Source organism: Dama dama, chromosome 11 (genome assembly GCF_033118175.1).
Source record: "Dama dama isolate Ldn47 chromosome 11, ASM3311817v1, whole genome shotgun sequence".
Taxonomy (NCBI): Eukaryota; Metazoa; Chordata; class Mammalia; order Artiodactyla; family Cervidae; genus Dama; species Dama dama.
Window position 1 is genome coordinate 89,687,104 of NC_083691.1, and position 26,741 is coordinate 89,713,844.

Here is a 26,741-nt window from a genome sequence, read left to right on the forward strand (position 1 = left end):
TGCAGGTCTTACATATGCTCATGATTTGGACAGGACAGTATTGGACAGGCACAGAACCGGCAGAGGCACTGATACCGGTGCCGGAGTTTTGCCAGGGACGCCTGGAGTACCACAAGCGAGAGCGCCCCCTTCCGGAACCAAGTTCCTCGGGTCGGTTTCTCGTGTCTACGGGAGAGCCCTGGGCCGGCGGTACGCAGGCGCCGGCAGCAGATGAGGGCTCGCAAAGGCTCGACAGACGCGCATGCGTGCGGCTCTCTGGAGGCGGTAGCTTCTTCGGCGTCGAGACTGGAGCCTGAGTGCTAAACTGTGGGGCGCAAATGGGATCCGGCGGTTAGTCGGGTAGGCATAGGTAGGACGGCTGCCTTGTGGGGAACAGGGGGCTGGAACGCGGGAGCCCAAAGCGTGGGGGTCCTGAGCCTTTCCTGTAAGATCCAGGCCGACTATTGTATCTGTGTCGCAGCGACTGCGCACAAAATGGCGGCGGGCTGACGGCGGGGGCGGGAGGAGACTGGGGGACCCCCGGGATGGGAAGGGAGCTTGGCTCCCCAGCCACAGCGTCGGTTCAGCGCACTGCTCCGGAGGGCCAGCTCGGGCGCCGGGGCTAGGACCCTGCCTCAGAAAGAGCCGCCTGACGCCTTTGCACTGGGCGGAGAAACGAAAACAGCCCTTTGGCAAGGCCGTAGCTGCCCCTTCCCCATCGGCGCAGGGCCGGCCGGGCCGCGCCAGGCCTGACAGGAGGAAGCGGTGGTGAGGGAGCATCGCGGAGGGAGGAACCATTCCCGTCGGGCCCGGAGGAGAGGCAGTGGAGCTCGAGCTGAGCCCATTAGCGAGCGACATTGTTTAAGAAGCGTGGAGGAGAAGAACGTGTTTGTGTTTGGGGTTGGGGAAGGGGGAGTTGAGGTGAAGGGGGAACGTACGATGTAGCGGCTTGGGCTGGTCCAGGGGTCCTCTGCCTGCCTTGTGCGGGAATGAAAGCAAAGAGAATGTCATCTCAGATATGAAGAGCTCATGAACTGCTCTGATACTTATTTCCAGATTTCTCAGAGGAATCGAGAATGCGGATCGCTAGTGATTCCTAGCTTGGGCCCGTTCTGTTCAAGTTGGGGGGAGAACGTGTAACCACATACAACAATCCTTGAGGACAGCTGAAACAGATCTTCTGTTGAGATAACTGAATGAGGGAAACTTCTATTATTACAAGATCTTTAATTGAACTAGACAGTGAAGGCTGCCTCAAGCTATTTCCTCTTAATCTTAAAATTTGCTCCTAGGCGAAATTTTGGGGGGGGGGGGGCGGAAACTGTTTTATCTGGAGAAGTTTTGAAAAAAATTTGTTATCGGGATCCGGCGATTTATGTTGGTTTAAATTCTTTTTCTAACCAGCTTTGGAATTGTGCACCCCCCAAAATTTTTTTTTATTTGTTGCAAAGGGTTAATTTATTGTTCAAGGATGTCTGTTGATTCAGATTTACAATTAAAATTGATAAACTGAAAAAACTTAAAAAATGAGTTTAATGAAATTTATACAGAAAAATGAACGCATAATTTACATTATTTCAACATAGCTTTAAATATTGTTGACGAGGTATTCTAGACTTAGTGGGCCTGTGTTGTATTCTTTTTATTTTTGGCAACATTTCATACACACTTTATTTTGTATTCCCATACTTTGTAATATACACTTTTAAATAATTACATAACATACACTTTTAAATAATATGTAATATACATATTTTATGTAATAGACACTTAAATAATACACGCTTTTTAATAATTAAAAATTAACACGTTAATACACTAAAATATGCTGTACCATTCCCTTCTTGATTGGTTGTTGAAACCAAGTGAGGGAAAGATAAAACAGTTGGAAGAAAACACAAAATCTCATCCGTTTTTATTACTAGCTTTATGTCACACATACCTAATACCTTGAGTATTGGTTATATTTTAGGTTTGTAACTAATGTGTTATTTTGTTATGGAAGGTGTATACAGCAGATACTCAGGTTTTAAAAATGCTTCTTAGAATCAGTGATCACTTTGTATTTCATGGCTGTCTTAAAGGTTTTCTCTTGGGTGCTCTTAAGAAGGTCATCTCTGGAAATTTTGTTTTTATGTAGTGAAAGAAAATGAGAGACAAATAGTTTAGTGGAAAGAGAATAGGCTTTGGAATCAGAAGATTTGGCTTCGAATTCCAGTTTTCCTCTTACTGTCTGAGTGAGATGTGGGGTAAGTTATTTTAGTCTTCCTGAACTTTTATTTCCTTATCTGTAAAGTGGTAATAATACTGCTTCCTGCCTGGAATTGTGAGGGAGAAAATGTGTGAAAAGCCCCTATCCTTTGACACATAACTAGGTGCTTAATAAATGTTAGTTGTTACTACTACAAATTTTTAAGTGCGTAGGAAGCATCTTTTGATAGAAAATTACAACCTGTGGATAGTCCCTCTTAATAAAAAGAAGAGGCTTAAAGAATGTAGGTTAAATTGATGGAATTTTGGAACTGAAAGATCATCTACTGTTTCATTAAAATACTTTGTTCATCTATAAACTTTATGTATACCTCTTACTTTATGTATACCTCTCTTGAAGCACATATCAAAATTGTAACTATTTATATGATTGTTATGCTCATCTTTGTATCTGTCTCAATGCCTAGTTTGTGTTAGATACTCATGGGTCAGGTGAATGAACTCAGCTGATGGTTGCCTGAGTCTGGGTAAGAACACAGGCTTTGGGGTCCAAATCATGCTCTGTTTGCTATGACTTAATGTATATGGATCAGGGTTTGGAAAAAAATCTGTCCAAATGATTATTAATAAAATGCTTTATATACTGAGAAATAGTGCTTCTAGTCTGGGTACCCAGTAACATATTTTGAGCTGTTTTGCAAGTAAACAAGCCACTGAATGTTGAAATGAGGTGGTTTAGAGATCCTCCAAACTGAAAGTAATTATACTTGTGGCTAAAGCCAGTAAACCCTCTTTATATTTAACTTTACTTACTCTTTCACTACTTCAACTTACTTGTTTATTGTAGTCTGAAATTTGTGATTGAAATGAAAATGAGAGGAAGATAGGTACATGGAAAATAAGAGTAATGGAAAGGAAGAAACCATGGTAGGGAAAAGGTGAGGTATAAAATAAAACACAGCTCTAATGATCAGTGAAGATCAAGAATAATGGTTTTGTACTGAAAAGAGAAAAAAAGTTCAGGGGATATAGGAGAAGGAGTTTTTAAGGTGTGCATATTTTGATATTTTCTTGGTGCTACCTTGGGATACTTAGGTTTTGGATTATTTTTCAACTCTTGAGCCCCTTAAATACCAAAATATATTTATTGTTACAGTCTTTAAGTTTTCATACTTTTTCCTTGCCTCATTTCCACAGTCTTCATTTTGTTAAACTTTCAGGTGATTTCTTTGTTGTCTCTGTTAATGAGTGAATGTTACCAACTTTCTGTATTTTAATTTCCTCACTTGTTAAAAAAAAAATTTTTTTTTAATAGGGAAAATTTTAAGCCTATACAAAAGCAGAGAGTATTATATAATGATGCACCCATATACTGATCACTCAGCTTCAACAATTATAATTTACAACAAAAATTATAAGTAAATCTTGTGTCTACTCTCCATCCTATTATTTTTAAGCTATTCCTGTAACATATTCCTCAACTTATAGTTCAGAATTTTTCTCTAAAATTTTAGAAAAAGACATGCATATCACACCTAAAGTAATAATAATTTCTTAATGTCAGAGATTCAGTCATTTATTCAAATCTCCCCATTTATTTCTTACACGCTATACCACCATATTGAAATTTTTGGAAATTACCTAGGTCTTAATGAAAGAAACAGACAATTACCTGCTTCTTAAGTAAAGCATTTTGTTTATTAACATATTTTTTGAGCCATCTGTTGCATGTTGGGGGGTATAATTTTAATCATTTTTTACATCAACATTACATGAAGTCATGGGTTAATCAGCTTGCTGAGACTCACGTTTTTAGCACTCCAGGATCAGAATTAAAGTGCTGAATCTAGGGTCTAAGTTCTTAAAAAACACTATGCTATGTTAGTCGTAAATTTTATTTTCGGGAGTTACCCAGTTTTGCATGAAATCATTTGCTGGCACCCTTCGTAGCAGGGTGGGTGTCTTCAGATCAGTGGAAGTTTCTCCAAAGATCAGATTATTATGGATTGCATAATGGTCTGACTAACAGTCAATAGTTAGGGAGTGAATATGATGTAGAAAAAGAATAGCCAAATCCAAAAAAGTGCTTAGGGCTGATTTTTTTTTTTATCATTGCCAACTTTCTGCTGGTTGCCATACTTGCTTATAGTCCTTTTTTGACTGGGTATGTAACTAAGATGTTAGGTAGCCCAGTGTTGGGTCATTAACTATTTTTGAATGAGTTAAAATGCTGGCTGACAGGGGAATACCCTGTTTCCCTTCCCTCTATCCTTTTGCATGCTTGAATGTGCACACACCCTTATTTTTTCCCTGAACTGTTATGAAAGTAACTTGCACAAACTGTACTCCTTTACCCTTTATTAGTTTATTAGTTAGTTTAGTAGTTTATTTCCTAAGAATAGGATATTTTCTTCTGTGGTCACAGTACAGTTATCAGTCTCAGTAAATTTAATGTTGATAATTTTTTTTTTTTTTAACTTTTCTGATTTTTTTCAGTTGACCCAGTAATGTTTCTTGTAGCAGTTCTTTCTCCCTGTAGTATAGGATCAGTCTAGGATAAGGTAACTGCATTTAGTTACCATGTTTTTTTAGTCTTCTCTACTTTGGAATATTTCTATAGTCTTTTTTATCTTTTGTGAGGTTGACATTTTTGAAGAATACTGTTTGCTTTCTTTTTATTTAATAGAACATTTCTCACTTCGGATTTTTTTTTTCTTCGTTTTTTTTATGTTTCCTTTTGAGTAAATTATATGTCCCTGGCCAGAAAAATCAAGTTTCTATGTTTCCCCCCATGGTACCAGATCTAGAGGAGCATGAAGTCCATCTACCTTTCGTGAATTATGATGTCTGAGCACATGTTTGGTCAAAATGTTTTTTTCCCCCTTGAACTAACTGATCTGTGGAGAGATATTTTAACACCACGCAAATGTCTTTTTCCTCAGTAAAATTTCACTCAGGAATTTTGCCTGAACCAATCTTTACATTACTATGATGGTTATACAGTGATTTTCCAACTTAGTAATTCCTCTACGTTTACAATGATTGATTGCTATGGAGATGTGGACACCTGGTTTTCTTAGTGGTTTGTAATTTATTACTGTCCAGTTCTTTATTGCTTTCTCTTATTCCATGTATATATGTATGTATGTGTGTGTGTGTGTGTGTGTGTGTATGTATTTATATGTGTGTGTGTGAATCACTCAGTTGTGGCCAACTCTTCGCAACCCTGCAACCCCATGGGCTGTAGTCCACCAGGCTCCTCTGTCCATGGAGTTTCCAGGCAAGAATACTGGAGTGGGTAGCTATTCCGTTCTCCAGGGGAAATCTTCCTGATCCAGGGATCGAACCCAGGTCTTCTGCACTACAGGTGGATTCTTTTACTGTCTGAGCACCAGGAAAGCCTGTATGTATGTATATATATATACATATATATATATATATGAAATAAATATATATTTATAATCCTGTTTTCCACAGTGAGAATCCTGGTTCCCAGCCTCTGCTCAATCCCATGGTATATCTGAAGTTATTTAAGAATTAATTCATCCATACCACTGCAAAAAAAAGCAAAAAAACCCAGACTACTAAAAAGAGTGAGAACTTTTAAAGTTCTCTTTCCTCCTAAGTCAAATAGTGGGGTCATAAATTACTTGCGTAGTTTTCTTTTTCCCTTTTAATGAGCTGTGGTGTTCATTTGAAAAATGAATTAGTTTGCTTTCAGTTTTAGCTTTCCCCTCTTCTTCCCATCCTTTTTACATTAAAAAAAAAAAATTACATTGTTAACCTGGTTCTGAAAGTCAAAATTATATAGTAAGGTGTACTCCATAAAATATCATTTCCATTTATTTCCTTTCAGTCCTTTCTGTTACCCCTTATAGGTAACCTACTTAATTGTTTCCTGGTTATCCTACTTCTTATAACCGTTAAGCGGATATATGTGTCTTGTTTCCATTTTTTACATAAAAAGACACATATCCTGTTTTCTAGTTTGTAAAGACTTTAAGGCATTTGGCATTTTAAGACGTTTGGCCAGATAATTTAGGTATGCGTAATTGAAGATTTTGGATGGCATCACCGATGCAGTGGAGATGAACTTGGGCAAACTTTGGGAGATGGTAAGAGACAGGAGGCCCGGCTTGTTGCAGTCCACAGGGTCGCAAGGAGTCGGACATGACTGGGCGACTGAACACCAACAAATTTAAGATTTTGAAAACCCATTCTAGGCAGATGGGAACATTTTTTGGCTCATGCACTTCTTGAGGGCAGGGAGGGCAAAGATGCAGTTTTACCTCAAGAACAGCTGGGTAGTAAATGTCTTCAGTATTGTATTTACCTCTTGGTCCTGCTTACCTGTTACATTGGCATTATTTTGTTTCAGTGTTTGTGCTTTCTTACTAAGGTGGTGAGTATGCTGTCAGCTGCATTTTGGCAACAGTTTTATCAGTACTGAAGATTTCTCTCATTTCTAGTTTTAAAAAAATCCCAGAAAAGATATCTTTATTCCAGTTTGGATCTGGTGGTTTCTTTTGGACTGATGTATTTTTTGAGAGTAGCAAAATAATAAGCAGAACCACCAAAGAACATCTCAGGGGGCATCATTTACGGGAATACTTTGTTGTCTGTAAAGAATCATTTATGTGTGCAGTATGTATATTCCTAAAAAAGAAAAAAAGCATGTGATTATACTCACATATCTTGTTTATAAAAAAGGTTGTGTTTCTGGAAATAATAACTGTCAAATCATTGCTATCCAAGGTTATTAATGGCTTCATGGTAATCTATTTCTGATATTGTGCATTATTAGCAAGTTGATCTTCCATTTTCTTTCAGATCTGAAATCATGATGGTTACCAATCCTTTGTGAAGTTTGTGATGCCCTTAATGATAAACACAGTGTTTCTAGTGTTCTGCTTATTTTTTCTTTGTTTCTTTGGTACTTTGATTGAGGTGTGCCACATTTTGGCATTTTTAACATCCAGCATGATATTCTGTATTTACGCTTGTGACACCTTCAGAGTTCTGTGACTTGCATACCTTTTGTGGGACAGAGCTAAAGGTAGAAAAGAGTTGGCTGAGTGGATCTGTCTGTATATACTAGAGGAGATTAGAAGGTTGAGAACCAGTTAACCTGAGAATAGCACAGAAGTGACTGGCCAGTGTACTACCTGGGTTGTTAGTAAGTGTGAAGGTAGGTTTATATGTATTCTGAGACACAGTTGATCTGACGCAGGGTATCAAATCAGTTATGTGGGTATAAAACTAGAAAAGTAATGTTAATGGTAGTTTTCCTTTTGTGGTAGGTAAGGTTATAGAAGACTTTTTATTCTTTTCTGCATGTCATGAAGATGATTTTTCTTTCCTTTGGGGAGGGTGGTCACAAGCAGGTATTGCTTTTTTAATAATTAGAAAAAACAAGGCTGTAAAATTTAAATTTTATGTACCCAGAATCCAGGATGGAAAGAACATTGAGAGGAGTTCAATTTGTGACCTTGCTGGTTAGTTCTAAGGCTTTACTTAATTGTAAACTTGAATTCCCTTGCATACTTGGTTGTTGTAAGCTCAGATGAGATAATGAATATCGAAATGCTTTTTAAACCATGAAGTGCTTTAAAGTTCAAGTATGGGGTTTGATATAAATCTTTTCATTATGAATCTAATTGAAGCCATTATGATCTGCCTGACTGATTTTTGATGATGCTTTTATATTTTTAGATTTCAGACTTTATCAATATGTATAAAGAAAATGAAGGATCCCTTTCCATCTGAAAGATTGTATCAAAATAGCAGGTAGTTTTTGATTGTGGTAGTGAACATGTCAGAAAGTATCTCAAGGGATAGAATGGTGAATTTTTTAATACATCAAGCTATTTCTTCATTTCTGCCTCAAGAATTCAGTTTCTCCTAGATGCTTCTAGAGTTTTTCTCATTGACATTTTATTGGATATATCTAGTTTCAGAGAGGCATGTTCTAGTTGATAGGGCATGGAAGATAGTTTTTAACTGCTACTTGTCTTCAGGAGTTCAAAATGTTTTCTGACCATTAAATACCCTGTTTTTGAAAAATATTAAACATAAGAAAATAAAATGTTGATTTAAAGTAGCAACTAGTATAGTTCATACAATGAAGTTTTGTGTACCTTCTTCCCCTTCCCATCCATGTATGTATGCACATATACAAAACTAGAAGAAATTCCATCAAAATATTAGTTCATTATCAGTAATGATTTTACTGGTAAGGATTTCACTTGCTGCTTTTTATTGTTTTCTTTAACAAGCATATGTTGTTTTTATCATCAGGAATAAAAATTCATTTTAAAGGGTGAGTATTATTTAATCACAATTGTGTTCAAAGTAATAATTAAGAACTCAGATCTCAATTCAGGTTTTTCTAAGTTAGTTTAATGATGTGTTGATTCTCTGTAAATTTGTTGGGTGAATGAACCTCTTTGTGGCCAGAACTGGAGTTAAATGAAAAAGGATTTATAATTGTTGTCTTTATTTGTTCAGTTGTTTTCCAGGTGTTAATGTTGAATTTACCCTTGTCTTACTGGTTCTTGTTTCTTACCACATTGTTTTTAGGTTATATCAGCTGCATTCTCAAAAGACTTGAAGGTTTATTTTCTTTGGTGTGGGATAACCTAATTGCTAATAATAGGCTTCATATCAAGAGCCCTTGGCTTGTTTTGCTTAATTTTACTCAATCTCACAAATAGTTTTTTCCCCACCAAAATAAATATTGAAACAGAGAGGAATGAGTGAGATACGTTTGTTATCTGAATGAATGAACTGTCAGTTGAGTCAGGTGGGAAGGAATGATGTAGGGGAAAATGAACTAAAATGAGATTTTAGAGTTAAATCTGCTTGTTATTTATATGTTGCCTGATAATCATAACAGATTAGCTGATTCTGGCTTTGTTAGACTTTGGTGTGATAATGTTAGATTTGATAGAGAAGTATGAAGTTATGTTGGTTTTATACTCTTCAACCCTCCTTTTTTGTTTTCTGTTAAAATTTTCATACTTAATATTTAGCACTTTTTTTTTTTTTTTGGTAATGTTCAAACGTGTGAAAAAGTAGAGAGAAAAGGTAATGAATTCTTTTGGACCCGTCACTCACCTTCCTCAACAAATATTTTTGCTAGTTGTGCTTCATCAAACTTCCCTCATCCACTAAACAACCACACTTCACCCCTGCCAAAGTGCATCCTTTGTTTTCTAGGTTATTTTAATGAAGATCCCAAATTCTTTGTTGCACTTGTTAGGTACAATAACATTTGATTCTTTAAATGCTGGTGCATCAGTGAACCTCTGTGTATAACTATAGATTATCAGTTTACAATAGTCAAGGAAAAAGTGTTTAGTTGGGGGTTGGGGAGCTTACCTTTTTCTAATCTTTTTGCATTTTAGAGTTTTTTCAAAAAGACATTTCCATTATTATGAATTAATTGCTTCAAAACATTTTTTATAAAGCACAGTTAATTTTGGTGATTGCTTTTATTTTTGAACTTCCAGAACACCTGTTATATTGTAGTTCTTCCAGGATGGGTCTTGTTTTCTGAAGATTTAACTCTGTTCTTCTGAATCTGTTAGGATAGAGGTATGTGAAAGGAGTTAGAAATTATTTTTATGATTTCTGCTTTTGCTCATCTCTTAGCCCCCTGCCCCAAATTTAACTCACTGGTGCTTAGGAGTGTAATTTATGTGCCTGAAAGGCCCCAGCTTAATTGAGTGAGGGGAGGGAGAGTGAAACTAATGTTTATTGGGCAGCTCCTTTATTAGACATTATACATATTTATATTTCATCTAACTTAGTCCTTAACAGTAATCCAGAGAGGAAGATACTTTCCCATTTTACTCATGAGAAAACTTATGGTCTGGAGGTTAAGTAGCTTGTCCAAGACCTTAATAGTAAGTGGTGAACCTTGTAGAAATCAAACCCTTCTCATCTGACATACATTATTGGCTTAGAAATGAATTTGAATATTGCATGAATACTGCATTTATTACACTTACAGCTGAAAGTGTGCCATTGTTCAGTTGCTAAATTGTGTCCAACTCTCTGTGCCCCTGTGGACTGCAGCGTGCCAGTCACCCCTGTCCTTCACTGTCCCTGGAGTTTGCTCACACTCATGTCCATTGAGGTGGTGATGCTGTCCAACCATCTTGTTGTCTGTCATCCCCTTCTCTTCTCACTGGAGTGGGTAACCATTCCCTTCTCTGGGGGATCTTCCTGACTCAGGGACTGAACCCAGGTCTCCTGCATTGCAGATGGATTCTTTACCATCTAAGCCACCAGAGAAGCCCAAAGTGTGCCATAGGAAATCCACAGAGAGATTCTTGTGGGGTGTGACTTTGAAACAATCTTGAAGAGTGAGTTTGGTTCAGAGCTAGGGGTATTCTGGGTAGTACAGTATGAATAAAGTATGGAAGCAATAATGTTGAAAGTGGTCAGGAGATTGCAAACAGACCATTTGGCTGTAGCATACATTTTAAAATTTAATTTTACGTGTTTTTGGCTGTGCTGGGTCTTTGTTGCTGCACTGGCTTTTCTCTAGTTGTGGCAAGTAGGGGCTCTTCATTGTGGTGTGTGGGCTTCTCATTGCGGTGCCCTCTCATGGAGCATGGACTCTCGGTGTGCGGGCTTCAGTAGGTGTGGCACATGGGCTCAGGAGTTGCGACGCACAGACTTAGTTGCTCCACAGCACAAAATCAGTCCAGAGTCTCCTGCATTGGCAGATGGAGCCTTTACCACCAGTCAAGCCCCTGTAGCAGAAATTTTTCATTAAGTATTATTGGCTAGTAAAATGTGAAAGGTAGATTGAGATTAGATTATATACTAAATGCCAGGTTGACAAGTTTGGACACTATCTTGCAGGTAGCAATAAAGTGGTGAAGGTGTTTTTTTGTTTTTTTTTTTTTTGGTAGCAAACTGATTTTATTTATTTTTTATTTATTTTTTTTTTTAGGGGTTATATCAAAAGGATTTTTTTTAATTTTTTGTTTTTTTTATTAGTTGGAGGGTGGTGAAGGTTTTTATGTAGAGGAGTGATAGTGAAAGAAATGCTTTAAGGATATTAATGACAGAATGAATTGGGATGAAGGGCAGCTGTGGTGAGAGTGATGGGAGCTTGCAGTAGGGTTGTGATGATGGTGAAAGGAAAAAGAAAATTCTATATTAGAGATTTTGACAGGAATACATAGAATTTTATAGTTAAAAAAGTTAGTTTAAAATGGAGAATAAGATGCTTTTGAGCCTCTGTGACTGAAGGAATTGGTGTAGAGAACAGTATTGAAAAATGGATAGTTTGGGAGAAAATTCCAAAGTCAGTAAAAACAGTAGCTAAAAGTTGGCATAAAGGAGAGGGGTTCTGGACAAGTATTTTTTTCCTCTTGTCTTCATAGATAATTTCATTAAATAGTCCTGGAGTTACTGAATATTCACATGTCTTAACTGAAGCTACATTTTGTCTTGGGCCAAAATACTATAGCTTTGTCAGAAACATGCAGTTGATAAATTTAATTAGTTTTAAATTTTTAAATCATCCCAGCAGTCTCTTTCATCTTATTACAATATTTTATTTAGAAACCTTAACCTAGGCTCTTCTACATTTTCTAAAATTTGGTAAATGCATGTTCAGTAAGACCTTGTTATCTGAAATCTCTCTTCTCCCAATTTCCTCAAAACTCTAGAAGATACCCATCCTGTGAAGCTCAACTGAGGTATTCTTGACTTCTTCCAGAAATAAATCCATTGCTGATGCTTTTTAGCATTGTTGTAATAATGACACACTCTTTATTTTGTTTTTCTTGTTAGATTGCTTGCACTTTGCCTATAGGAATCATGTTTTACTTGGCTTGAATACTTGATAATGACTGTCATATTAGACAAAAATTTTTAATAAAGTGAATGAATAATTCTGAACTCATTCCTTTCCACTAAAATCAAAAGGGCTGGGGGTGGGGTGGGGGGGAGATCTTTGGTGATAAACAACAACTGAGAACTTACCGACCACAGCAACTGAATTATATTTTCACCCCATCCCCCAATGGCATGCAGGATTTGGACACTTCTAAGAAGTTTTAAAAGGAGTTGTAATTGCCGCTCTGCACCTAGGACAGCACCCAGCGCAGCATAGTGTACGGGAACTCTGGCTTGTGGTTTGGGGTTTATATTCTGGATTCAGGAAAGAAGAGCAAGTTTTTGGGAAAGTTTAAAATCCTCATAAACACTAAAAATGTATGAAATGCAGAATGGTTTCATGGCTTTGTTTCAAAATGTTTTACACTGGCTGTAGAACCCACTTCATGAAGTAGTTTGAGTTAAAATGATCTAATATTTGTGTTTTAACTTTCAGCTTTGTGTTATTCTTGGAAAATTTCGCACCACTTGTGAATTCCTTGAACCTGGGCATTGCAAACCCACTTCTGTTGGGCCCATCTTCTTTGCACTTTGCTCAGATTAAGACTCAGTTGGCGCTGCAGCAGCTGAATGCCATTGCCTCACATAGTTCAACACCACCTTATACTTTATTAAATCAGGCTTTCTTGAAAATAGCCATGTCGAGACCCAGGTTTAATCCTCGAGGAAACTTTCCACTTCAGAGGCCACGAGCACCGAACCCTTCTGAGATGAGGCCTCCAGGACCATTTATGAGGCCTGGATCTATGGGTCTTCCAAGATTTTACCCAGCAGGGAGAGCCCGTGGAATTCCACACAGATTTGCCTGCCATGAATCTTATCAGAATATGGAACCACAGAGAATGAATGTTCAGGTAACTCAACACCAAACTGATCCAAGATTGACCAAAGAAAAATTGGATTTTCATGAAGCACAACAAAAGAAGGAGAAGCCTCATGGTAGCCGATGGGATGATGAGCCTCATATATCTGCATCAGTGGGAGTGAAGCAGAGTTCTGTAACGCAGGTTACAGAGCAGAGTCCTAAAGTACAGAGCCGATATACAAAAGAGAGTGCCTCAAGTATCTTAGCAAGTTTTGGATTATCTAATGAAGACTTAGAAGAACTCAGTCGCTATCCTGATGAACAGCTAACTCCTGAAAATATGCCATTAATCTTGAGGGATATAAGAATGCGAAAAATGGGGCGCCGATTACCTAATTTACCTTCTCGGAGCAGAAATAAAGAAACACTTGGTAATGAGGCAGTTTCGAGTAATGTGATTGATTATGGGCATGCAAGCAAATATGGCTACACAGAAGATCCACTTGAAGTACGTATTTATGATCCTGAAATTCCAACTGATGAGGTCGAGGATGAATTTCGGTCACAGCCAAGCATTTCTGCATCTGTTCCTGCTCCAAATGTGATGTGTAATTCTATGTTTCCTGTTGAAGATGTGTTTCGACAGATGGACTTCCCCAGTGAGTCCTCCAATAATCAGTCCTTTTTCCCAGTTGAGAGTGGAAGCAAGATGTCAGGTTTACACATTTCAAGAGGACAGTCAGTCCTTGAACCTGTAAAATCTGTCAGCCAATCCATTAGCCAGACAGTTAATCAGACAATGAGTCAGTCTCTGATTCCTCCTCCTATGAACCAGCAACCTTTTTCATCGGAATTAATTTCAACTGTAAGCCAACAAGAGCGGATCCCACGTGACCCTGTCATTAATTCATCTAATGTACATGGATCAGGAGGAAGTAAAAAGAATTACCAGTCAGAGGCTGACATCCCCATTCAGTCTCCCTTTGGGATTGTGAAAGCTTCGTGGCTACCAAAGTTTTCGCATGCTGATGCCCAGAAGATGAAGAGACTTCCAACTCCTTCTATGATGAATGATTATTATGCAGCATCTCCAAGAATATTTCCACATTTGTGTTCTCTGTGTAACGTAGAATGTAGTCATTTGAAGGTGAGTGTTTTTAAAGATCACTGTATCATGATAACTCAGTGCCCAAATTTCATCTAAATTCTCATATGTATGCTGGTGTTAACTAGTCATTAAGGAAATGGCAGAAATTTTGATTGCACTGTCAACGCTTAGTTGTAATCTAAGTATTGAATTGAGTGTTAGGCTTTCTGTATTCCTGTGACTGGGCACACCACATGGATTTTTCCATTTATTTTGAACTTTTGAGAGGTTATCCCAGACAATGCAACATAAAATTTATATGACACAAACTGTACTTATAAGACAATGTCACATGAGTTACCTTTATCTGAATAAGAGAACCTGTTAGTATAAAAATAAAAACTTGGAATAAAATATTTTTACTGCACACTTTTAAAGAGACAGTATATTATAGCCTTGCATGTATCTGCCTGTCTTGAGCTAAAGATAGTTAATATTGATTTAAATATTTTCTGACTCTATTATTCTTATTTGGATTTTTAGTGCTTCATGAGAAGGAGCTTCCTAAGATAACTAAATCCATACCATAGCAAAATTGAGTCAGGATGAATTATTGGGACCAGCTGTGGGCACAGAGCATAGAGTGTAAAATGATCTTTAGAGAGAAGAGTCTTTAAAAATCAAAGAAGCTTTAGGTGTCTTCATGGTTAGGAGAGTTAGAATGAAGTGTTTTACTGAGTTCCCGAAGAATAACATAGAATATTGTTTGATAGTAATCACTGGTGGATTTGAGTAGAATTTTCTGAATATGTTTTATTTACTATATATGTTTGGAAACTACTGTTTCTTCGATTTACTAATGTGATTTGAAGATTTATGTTACATGTGACCAGGAAGGAATGTATTGCAGTATTTCCTATAGGAACAAGCTATGATTCAAGGCTGTAGCATTGATTGTATACTTTAATAGGCTTAAAAGTCTATAGGTGTTTGTTCCCCCCCTTTTTTTTTTCTCTTTCCAGTATTGTCCTTTTATTGTCTTTCTGTTACCCACTCACCAGGTTTCAGCCACCAAGAATCTGATACCTGGAACTGATGCTTCAGTCAGAAACGTTATTGAAAGCAAAGGAAGTCAGCATTCTACCTCATTTTAGCCAGATTTTCTGAGTGCTAATAATAATTGCCTTGCTCTTTCAAAGGGAATAGCAAAGTCTTAAAAAATCTCAGCACTTAGTTAAAATCTAGTAGCCCTGGCCCAAGTACTGAATTGAGTGTTAGCCCCTGTGTTCCATTTTTTTTTGAACTTTAGTTAGTCATGGTGAATCTAAGAAAAAATAATACCTTAAAAATTTTAATTTTTATTCTGTTGAATAGAAAATATACACATTCAGTAACTATTTACTGGTTACTAGTTTTGTACATGATGCTACGTTAGGTGCTGGAATGAAAATAAACTAAAGTTTACATGTTGTTCTTAAGCAGTTTATATAGTCTCGCTGAGGAGAAAAATTAACACACCTAAGGAATTTTTAAAAAATTAGAAGGCAGCAAATAGTTTGGTGATTGTAATTGACTTATTTGGATAGGCTATAGGGGGAGAGATTGAATATTTCTATTTTGATTGCAGGCTTGTATCAGTTTAGGTCAGCATTATCAACTTACCAATACTTATTGTGTATTTCACAGTGTGTAATTAAAAATTATACTTTCTGGCATCAGGAGACTTCTATACTCCAGTTAGATAAGACTTGTTGAGTGACTAGGTGCACTAAGTCTGTCTGGACTAAAGTGATCTGGGAGGGAAGACCTCATGGAGTAGGTTGAAGGTGGTTCTTGAATGATGAGTAGACTTAGATGTACCCAGGGGAAGAGGGATGACATTTCAGATAGGAGTAACAATGATAAGTTTGAGGTGCCTAGAAAAACTAGCCCAGGGAGTTTAGATATGAAATGAGAGGCATTAAGAATCTAATTAAGATTCTTGATATGTGAAATGACAAGTTAAAAAATACATTTCAGTAAGATAAATCTGACTGATGTGTGCAAGATGAACAGGAATGAAGAGAGATAGGGTAGGACACCTAATTTGAGGCTTCCCTAGTTATTCAAGTGTGTGTTGGTGACAGTATGGATTAATATGATAAAAGTATAATAAAAATCTGACCCAGGGATCAAACCTGAGTCTCCTGCACTGCAGGCAGATTCTTTACTGTCTGATCCACCAGGGAAGCCTGTAATATGATAAAGGAACATTAAACATTAAAAGAAATCACTTAATGATTATTAGAGTTCATAGAAATTGATTGCCTTTTTAAATGAACAGATACCTTTTAACAGTCGGAACAGCACAATGAACCTAACTAATGAATTCTCTACTAGGTGACAAATGATAGGGATTTGTGAACATGGACTTAGGTAGTATAACCTACCTCTCGTTGCTGTGATGTATGTTGCTGCCCTGTAGGTGTGCATGTATTTGACATTATAAATGTGTAACCAATAAATATAAATTACCAACTGCACATTTTTTTCTTGCTAAGTAACAGCTAACAATGTTACCTACCCCTGAGTCAAAACTACAGTCTGAAAAAGACAAGAAAATGAGAAATTTTTTTTTAATAAATTGAGTTTCAGACATCAGAGAGGTCATGCTTAGTTTAGAAGTTACATCTTTTTGATTGTCACAGTTGGTTTAGAAAAGCTATGTCTTTCTGACTGAAATAATTCAGTTCAAAAAAATACTGACATAAATGGTTTTTTAAAGTAGTTGGTAGATAAGAGAGTGATATGGGTAGGTGTTTTCACAGTTGGATTCTGGGTCCACTCAAGTCTACAGTCCTTGCAGCATCTCCTGCCTAGTAGGTAATTATCACTCTTTCTCTGGAGAGAAGCCCTGCTTTTGGACCGTTGTCTCATTGGAGAGTAGAAATTGGGGTGGTGTAGATATATTTACTGAACCTAAAAGTGAGGAATGTCAGTAAAGTGGATGTGTGTGTGTGTGTGTGTGTAGAACTGGACAGAGTATGCCTTAAATAACTTTTAGCTGTCAGCATTAGCTGATAGTTGCTATGTCAAATACATATCTAGTACTATAATTATATCTTCATGTTTTTTCAAGAAAAGCTGAAAGTCTGGATTTTTATATGTTGGCAACTTAAATAAAACACTTTGTGGTCTGATTAAATCATGCCCAATTTGGTACCTGTCAGTGTGTCTAATGTAAACAATATTTAGTTACTATCAAAGACATGGGTTTAGCAGTACTAAAGACTCTTAACTGCCAGTCTCTTCTAGCTTTCTATTTCCCTGAGCAGGGTATGCAGACTTTATTTTTTGTAATCCAGTCAGTTCCGTGGCTTAAGGAAATACTTTAGGGTTTGTCATAACCTGCTGCTGAGTATTGCAAGTAGCATGCACTTGTTTTCAGATAGTTCTTAACAAGGCAGAGTCCAAAATTAGTGTCAACTGTGGTTTTTAATTGGATAGTTCTAGTTCGTCTTTGGCAATGACAAACTAAAATGTTTTTGAAATGGAAATGAGTAACATTTTCCTTAAGAAAGTTTTAAAATATGGAAGGAACTGTTGAGTAACTTTTCTGCCTGTCCAAATATTGGAGACACAATAAAACATTACTCACACTTTGCTTTTAACTGATTGTTTCACTTGGGGGACTCTCTTTGAAAATTGTATTGCCTTTAAAAAAAAAAATCAGATGTATCTTCCAGGAGCTTTTTATGGGTGCAAAATATAATTTTAGGGCAGCTTTGTGAGTGAAGTTAAATGAGAAAGCATTTTGTTGATTGTAAAGTTCTATATGTAAGGCATATTATGTCTTTGAAATGATACTGCTTTCCACTATATCCTGATAATAAACATTTTGATCAGCAGCATTTTTTCATATTTTTACTAATCTTATCCTTTGTCAGTACATAGTGAGTACCTTGTTTGGAATGGTATTGGCCTAAGAGGTAGGATTTTTTGTTGTTAATGTTGTTAGCGTGAAGTTTAAAGTTGTAAGGCATCGAGACTCTGTTTTGGAGATGCCATTTCAAATAGCCTTCTATTTATAGAGTTCTTGATACTCTCTGTAGTGTGGGTTTTTTTTTTAATATTTGAGATGAGTTATTTCTCATCCATGCTTTTATTTTCTCCAAGTTTAAATGTATGTTTGGCATCAAAATGAGTATCCATGGGTAGGATTTTTAAAATGTTTTCTATAGCTAAAATGTTTTAAAATGGCATCAATGAATTGATATTAAGTGCTTTTGATTGGAGTCCTTTTATTTGTGAAATTTTTATTGAGTATCCATATGGCATTTATAACTAGGTTTGTTTAATTTTTGAAAACGCAAGGGATGCTGTGTTATGTTAAAAAGCCTAATGTCATTAGTCAAATGAGGAATGTTCTAATTTGTGCACTTTTCTCCTTTTACAATAGGATTGGATTCAGCATCAAAATACATCTACTCATATTGAGAGTTGCCGACAGTTACGTCAACAGTAAGAACAATTTTTTTCATTCTTATAGGTAGCAAATTTACAGAATAGTTAAATGTTTCAGGTATGATTGTTTGATACCTTTAGTGTGGTACTTTGGAGAAAAATATTTTTAGAAAGCTATTGCTTATTTGAAATACTAATTTTATACAAATATATTTAAACTTTTTCTAAAAGGAGAGAATTAAATATGATCCTTTTTTCTGACTCCTTCCCAGTATGTAAATTTAATTGGTTCATTCCTGCTGCCTTGCCTTCCTTGGAATGGTTTATCTGTTTCAGAACACATAGCCTTCCCTTCTCCTATACTTCCCTCTCCTTCTTCCCACCCTTTCCTCAAAGGATAACTAACTAAAAACCACTCAAACCAACACTAGTATTTAATTTCAGGTCTAAATCTCTCTTGGTTTAGAACCTATTTAAAAAAAAAACACCCTTAAGTAGGAGATGAACAAGCTAGATATGGTGCTTCCTAACCATTGGTTCTTTAGTTCTTTCACCTTTTCCTTCTTTAAGACAGGGCACCTATGAAGGTAAAAAGTGTGATTTTTCTCTTATATCCTCTGGAATTACATAAAATTGTGTTCCCCTAGGATTGTTAAACATGCTGATTCAGTTCTGTGTCAAATTCCTGGTCATTATACTCATGATAGTAGCATGTTCTTGAGCAAATGAATTTGTGACAGCTGTTTTGTTTTTTTGCGTTGTTCTTTATGAAAATGTCACCAAAATTTTTTTGTGATTATTCATGACTCTCCTAATCATACATGATAAACCTTACTCAGACTTAATTTTTTTTAAAGTAAGGAAATTTATTAGCTCAGTTAACTAGAAAGCTTGGGTGTTTCTAGTTTGAAGAAGATCTGGATTAGGTGCTCAAACAAAAATCAGTGTCAGTAATACTTTCATTTCTTGTCTGTTCCTTTCCTCTTTGTCCTCATGAGGACACTTCTCCACAAAGCAAAGTGACCCCCTTAGTTCCAGACTTTAGTGCTCTGAATATCTAGCATTCCTGGAGTTAAAAAATAAAGCACTTCTTTTTTCATAAATTCTGCAGAGGTGTTTGGTTTGAGCCTTTTGGACTACTGTGGGGTAGTCCCTCTCTAAAGCAGCGACAGCAGTTGCGGGAATAGGGCTCCGTAGCTCGGTCGGCGCCGTGTGCCTGCGCCTGATGCACCGTGCGATGCAAGCCCTTCCTGCGTCACGCAGGCTGCGAGCAGCGGGAGAGCCGCCGGCCTGTGCGGATCTGCAGCGCAGACGGCGGTTGGCACATGCAGGTCGTTTGTTACTTGGACTGGACCTTGCTGCTCCTGTAGATGGAAATCTCTCCTAAAGTCACAAATTTTCCCACAGAACCCCAGTGGGACGTCTTATTTTTATGAAACTAGGGGATTTAGATGGGAGGGAATTAGTTGCTGTAGGTAGGCATTAAATGCAAGTTACAGGAGTCTAGCTACATGCACTGCCATTAATTTTCTATGCCAAATGGCATTTATGCCTACTGAAAGCTTTTTGTGTAGATAAGTCTTTTTTTCATGTACATAGCACCCTGATTTTAAAGCATGTCCTTTCCGTGCCTGCTACTTTGTTGCACTGTTTTACATTTTTACCTTTTTCAGGTACTCTTGAATAATTTCATCATGGCTTTCTCTCTACTGCTCAAAAATTAACCAATTCATTAGATTTGATTAGCTGCTTTGGATCTTTCCAAGACAAAACATATGCTATTTCATTCTTTTTTTATAAGCAGCATTGTGCTTCTGTACTTAAATCTGTTTAGTCATTCCTTTACTGATGTACGTGTGAGTGCCCAGTTGTGTCTGACTCTGTTACCTCAGGAACTATAGCTTGCCAGGCTTCTCTGGCCATGGGGTTCTCCAGGCAAGAATATTGGACTGGGTTGCCGTTTCCTCCTCCAGGAGATCTTTGCAACCCAGGGATCCAACCTGTGTCTCCTGCAACTCCTGCATTGGCAGGCGGATTTTTTTTTTATTAACTACCGAGCCACCTAGGAAGCCCCTACTGATAAATGTTTAGGTTCCAATGTCTTTTCTTAAGGTTTATTATCTCTTCTGTCTCTTCACCTTACTGCATTTTTCTGAATTACGACACAGAAGTAAAATTGGTTAACTTGAGAAAAGATAGTGTGTTAGCTTTAGTATTAAAAATAATAAGTAACATAATAAAGAGCTATATGCTTGTGTGTTGGGCATTCTTCTAAGTGCTTTACACAGTGTCTGTAATCTTCAAAGCAATTCTGTGAGATATTTCAGCCCTGTGAAATAATAATATTTCATAATATTAACTGAGATATTATGTGAGAGATACATGTAATGATTGTGATTTTACCAGTGAGAGGCAGCTTCTTAGCTGTCACACAGCAAATAATTGGCACAACTAATATCTAACTCATGACTCTTTGTTAAAACTTTTGCCTCCTCAGCACTTTATTCTGAAAAGTTTCTAAGGTGCAACAAATTTGAAGGGATGATAAACATAGTCTTCCTCTTTATTAACCAACTGTTAACATTTGATGTGTCTATTTTATTATACTTTATATGCACATTTTTAATATTAGTTACAGTTTTTAAAAACTAGTTGAAAATACATTGCAGACATTGTAACACTTAACTCCTTAATTCTACATCTGCCTCTTAAAAAGGAAAATTTTTTTAAAAACTTTTATATTGAGGTGTAGCTGATGAATGAACAATGTTGTAATAGTTTCAGGTGAACTGGGAAGGAACTCAGCCATATGTATACATGCCATTCTGCTTCAGGCGCCCCCTCCATAAGAATAAGGAAATTTTTCTACAGTGGTTATCTGTTATAACTACAGTATAACACAATGATTAACAATGATTTCATAATGCCTTCTAATACACAGACCAAATTCAAATTTTCCCATTTTTTCCAAAATGCCCCTTATAACTATCCTTGCCTATCTCACTCCCCACATTGTTTTTGAGGATATTTTCATAATGGTTGATTTTTGAAATGTCTTGTCTTGTAGACTATTCCACATTCTGCACCTTTCTGGTCTTTTTCCTCTTCATTAAATTCAGGTTGAACATTTTTGTCACAAAAACTTTATAGATAATATATATACTTATGTATCACATTGGGATATAGATGATGTCGCTTACTTAGGTCCTTGTTCTTAGCCATTATATTGTATTGTCATGTATTATGCTTCTGAAACATTTTAAACTGGTTAGGCAACACACAGGCAGCAGATAGAAGAACATGTATTCTAGTGGTTAACTTAGATATGAAACATCATTTCACATCTGAAATATTATTACCCCCTCTTGAATTGGAAAGCTCTGGAAATTTAATAACTTCTTTGTGTTGACAACAAGCTGTATTTCCAGGATCGCATGTAAGAGAAAGCTAAGGTTTACATGTATTAAGTAACTGACTTTCAGATTGTTGTACTCAGTCATGTCTGACTCTCTGTAGCCCCATGAACTGTAGCCTACCAGGCTCCTTTGTCCATGGGATTATCCTGTCAAGAGTACTGGAGTGGGTTGCTATTTCCTTCTCTAGCAAAATGCAGTACTTGGTGTAATCTCAAAAACAACAGAATGATCTTGGTTTGTTTCCAAGGCAAATCATTCAACATCAGGGTAATCCAAGTCTTGCCCCAAACTCTGATGCCGAAGAAGCTGAAGTTGACCTGTTCTTTGAAGACTTACAATATCTTCTAGAACTAATACCAAAAAAACGGATGTCCTTTTCATCATAGGGGATTGGAATGCAAAAGTAGGAAGTCAGGAGATACCAAAATAACAGGCAAGATTGGCCTTGGAGTATAAAATGAAGTAGGGCAAAGGCTAACAGAGTTTTGTCAAGTAGAATGCACTGGTCATAGCAACCCAAGAGATGACTCTACACGTGGACATCACCAGATGGTCAGTACCAAAATCAGATTGATTATGTTCTTTGCACCCAAAGATGGCGAGGCTCTATACAGTCAGCAAAAACAAGACCTAGAGATGACTGTAGCTCAGGTTGTAAGCTCTTTATTGCAAAGTTCAGACTTAAATTGAAGTAAGTAGGGAAAACCACTAGGCCATCCAGGTATGACCTAAATCAGATATCATATGATTATACAGTAGAAGTGACCAATAGATTCAAGGGATTAGTTCTGGTAGAGTGCCTGAAGAACTATGGACAGAAGTTTGTAACATCATTCAAGTGGCAGTGACCAAAACCCTCCCAAAGAAAAAGAAATGCACAGAGGCATAGTGGTTGTCTGAGGAAGCTTTATAAATAGCTGAGGAAAGAAGAGAAGTGAAAGGCAAGGGAAAAGGGAAAAGATATACCTAACTGAATACAGAGTTCCAGAGAATAGCAAGGAAAGATAAGGCCTTCTTAAATGAACAATGCAAAGAAATAGAGGAAATCAGTAGAAGGGGAAAGACTAGAGATCTCTTCAAGAAAATTGGAGATATCAAGGGAACATTTCATATTCATGGAAGGATGGGCATGATAAAGGATAGAAATGGTAAAGACCTAACAGAAGCAGAAGAGATGAAGAAGAGATGGCAAGAATACACAGAAAAACTATACAAAAAAGATCTTGATGACCTGAATAACCATGATGGTGTGGTCACTCATCTATACCCAGACATCCTGCAGTGTGAAGTTAAGTGGGCCTTAGGTAGCATAACTACCAGTAAAGCTAGTGGAGGTGATGGAATTCCAGCTGAGCTATATAAAATCCTAAAAGAAGATGATGTTAAAGTCATAATCCCTTATACATACATATATATATAAAACATACATATATATACACACACAGTGGAGGTAACAAATAGGTTAAAGAGATTAGATCTGGTAGACAGAGTGCCTGAAGATCAATGGATGGAGGTTTGTAACCCTGTACAGAAGATAGCAACCAAAACCATCCCCGAGAAAAATTGTAGTAGTAGATGAAAAAAATCGTTCATGTTTGACAGTTGTTGATGCTGAGTGATAGACATACTGGGTTGAAGTTAAGTTTTTTGCCTTCTCAATCTGTCACATTGTGGTAGTTACAAGATGCTCCAGCCTTCAAGTCTGCTCCCAAAGCAGGAAGGATGGTGCAGAAATTTTCTCAGAAGTCAGCCAGTGGTTTTGCCACCTATATGTCATTGGTTTGAACCTATCACTGGCTGTCTTCTAAAGAGACTGGGAAAGCAAATTTAGCTTTTTTTAGCCTTTGTTATGGAGGCAGACCTGGGAAAAGGCAGTTGAGAATTGCGTTTTTGTTTGTTTTTGACTGTGCTAGGTGTTTGTTGTGGCGCCCAGTCCTCTCTGGTTATGGTACACAGACTCTCTATTTGGCACACGGTGAGAATTGCTTCTGAGTTAACCTGCCAACAATATCTGAGACAAATGTCAACAAATAAAAACTGTTTTACCTTTAGTTAGTTTTTGACCTCACTTTATTTTCTTGTCAGGTGGCTTGCTGCCTGCATTTCCTTACATAGCTCTCCTCTTGGCTACTGAACTTGTATTTTTGTACATCAGCAATTTTTATTCCCATTATTCCAGATTCTCTGGAATAGTTGAAGATGAAGATGTCTTTTTCTTGGACTTCTATGGTGTTAACTTCTCCTCCTACTTTTTCTTTCTGTGATTACCCCTTAATTTCTTTCATTGGTGTATCTTTGTTTTACTCATAATTGTTAGTGTGCATAAGATTCTGTCCTCAGCCCTCTTTTTTCCCTGTAACTCCATTCTCTCTTTATCTTGTTAACTCTTGGTGCTGTAGTTGATGCCTGATTTCTAAGTATCTCAACACTCATTGTTTTCTCTAATCCAGACGTTTATTTCCAGTTGTTTCGCAAACATTCCTATGTTCCCTTCACTTCAAAAATGTTTATTGTTCTCCATTGCCTTTTACTTAGGTTCAACCTCCTTAACATGACTTCAGGGACCTTCATAGTTTGTCTCTGAGCTGTCTTGCCAGGTTTTCTGCCTCATAAATCCTTTTTGTCATGTCCATGTTGTGGTCACACTGGTTCCTGGAATAGAACATATGTTTGCCTCTAATCCTCCTTTTATGTATTGCCACTGTGTGAAACCTAACCTGATCCATGCCTCTTGATAACCCTTTTTAAAGGGCTACCTGAAAAGCAACCTTTTCTTTGAATTGTCTCCTGAGATCCTCTCTGAGGAACACTTGGTACAATATAAGGGGCAGCATTCATGTCTCATTCTGTAGAATGGTGTCCTCTAGAGTTCTGCAGACTGAGTGAACTGTCTTTAACGCCTCCCTAAGCTGGTGTTTTATAAGCTCTTCTATACCTCTTAACAGTTTTATGTGTACTTCCTGTTTTACCTAAATAAATGTCAACGCATTTAAAGTATGGGGAATGTGTTTCTTTTTCCTGAGTTGCCTAAAACTTATTATTTATTGAACTAGACACTCAAAATATTTTACTTTGAAGAAAATATTCATATTTTAATATACTAATAAATCACTTTAAAAAAATTTTTAAATTTTTTTAATTAAAAATTCTTTTTTTCAATTTTTAAAGTTTTTTTTTCTTTTTTTTTTTTTTTTTTTTGCTGCACCACACAGCTTATAGGATCTTAGTTCCCTAGCTAGAGATTGAACCTGTGCCCTTAGCAGTGAAAACACGGAGTCCTAACCACTGGACTGCCAGGGACTTCCCTTAACTTTTGTTTTGAACAGTATTCTCTATATATTGCAGGGAAAGATTGAGCCTTATAATCTTAACTGTTCATTAATATTGTTTATTCTCAAAATAGGTATCCTGATTGGAATCCTGAGATCCTCCCATCAAGAAGGTAGTTATTTTTTTTAATAGTGGTATTATTGAAATTTGATTTTCCTTTAAAAGTAAACACGTACTCCTTTTTTTTTTTTAAGGCACTGTTTTGAATAGAATCTCGTTTTTACCATTTTTATTTTTAAAGAGTAGGGAAATGCAATCATCTCTAGGAATCTTTAGTTACCCCAATTTACCTGTAATAGCTCCCATCTATGAACTTTTCTTTTTTAGTCTTTTCTGAAAATTCTTTATACTTTTATTCTTATTTTGTGTTTGTGGGATCTTAGATTATAAATGGCTTGAAGGCTGAGAATGGGGTTTCCCTATTCAGTGTGTATAAATACAAGTATAGGAGTCAAATATTTGTGGAAGGCATAATCTTTGTGGGAAAATTGTTGAGAAACATTTGTTATTTCCTAAATTCTTTAATATAACTTAATACTTTCAAAACATAATTGGATATAGTAGTAATATAGGGAAAATGCAAGAAATTGGTGATATTTATTTGTGAGTAAACAAAACAGTAATGTAAGCAGTTAAAGAGGTGATCATCTGCTTTGATTGATCCTTATTCATTTACAAAACCGAACTGCATCATAACAAGCAGGTTTTTGTTTTATATGGTATTAGAGTTTGGCATTGTTAATATCAGTAGCTTGATTTTAAGAAGGTAAATCTGTCATTGATATAAATTTAAATTTATATAAAACTAATGAATCTTGTGGTTTTTTTCTTGAACTTTGTAGAAATGAAGGCAACAGAAAAGAAAATGAAACTCCAAGAGGACGATCTCACTCCCCCAGTCCGAGGCATTCTAGGAGATCAAGCTCAAGTCACAGATTTCGTCGATCTCGAAGCCCCGTACGTTGTATGTATAGACCAAGAAGCCGAAGTCCAAGAATTTGCCATCGTTTTATTCCTAGATACAGATCCAGATCCCGTTCACCGTATCGAATGAGAAATCCTTTTAGAGGTAGTCCAAAATGCTTTCGATCAGTTAGCCCCGAAAGGACATCAAGGAGATCAGAAAGGTCATCAGGTACATTTATGTTTGTGAATAATAAGTACTTATTTTGACTAAACCATTTCAGGTTTTTTTGTTCATTTAATTTTTTTTTTAAATTTCTGTATTTACATTAAGCTTGAAATGGTGACTTATGTATTCTTCTCAAGATATTTTTAAATGTTGACATTTTGAGATATTTGGCTCAACTTTCTGAAACTTCTAAGGTTTTTAAGAAATTAAATGTTGTAATTTATTAAATTTTAGAATTTCTGTATGAAATTTGATTCACATTACCAGCTGTTTGATTCTTCTTCCTTTTATTATGTATCATAAGAAATGTGGGAAAGTGTATCTACATAGCCAACATCAAACTTAAAAAACCAGGGATATACAGATATCGTAGTTTGCCTTAGTAATTGATTATAGACTTGTCTTCCATGAATTAATTTA

The 26,741-nt window shown here is 36.6% G+C and overlaps 1 protein-coding gene across 4 annotated transcripts in view; it reads left to right on the forward strand.

Moving 5' to 3' along the window:
- The first annotated feature begins 217 nt into the window (after positions 1-217).
- Positions 218-26,741, forward strand: part of ZNF638 (zinc finger protein 638) — an 83,955-nt gene continuing 57,431 nt past the window's right edge. The window contains exons 1-5 of one of the 4 annotated variants that reach the window (XM_061155672.1): positions 218-349; positions 12,545-14,060; positions 18,439-18,500; positions 25,263-25,301; positions 26,032-26,324. In XM_061155672.1, the coding sequence (XP_061011655.1) occupies positions 12,747-14,060; positions 18,439-18,500; positions 25,263-25,301; positions 26,032-26,324 (1,708 nt within the window). In that variant the 5' untranslated portion in view covers positions 218-349; positions 12,545-12,746. Of the gene's footprint in view, positions 350-2,119; positions 2,229-12,544; positions 14,061-18,438; positions 18,501-25,262; positions 25,302-26,031; positions 26,325-26,741 lie in introns of those variants that run through there. The other 3 variants (XM_061155673.1, XM_061155671.1, XM_061155674.1) reach the window with 3 other exon arrangements.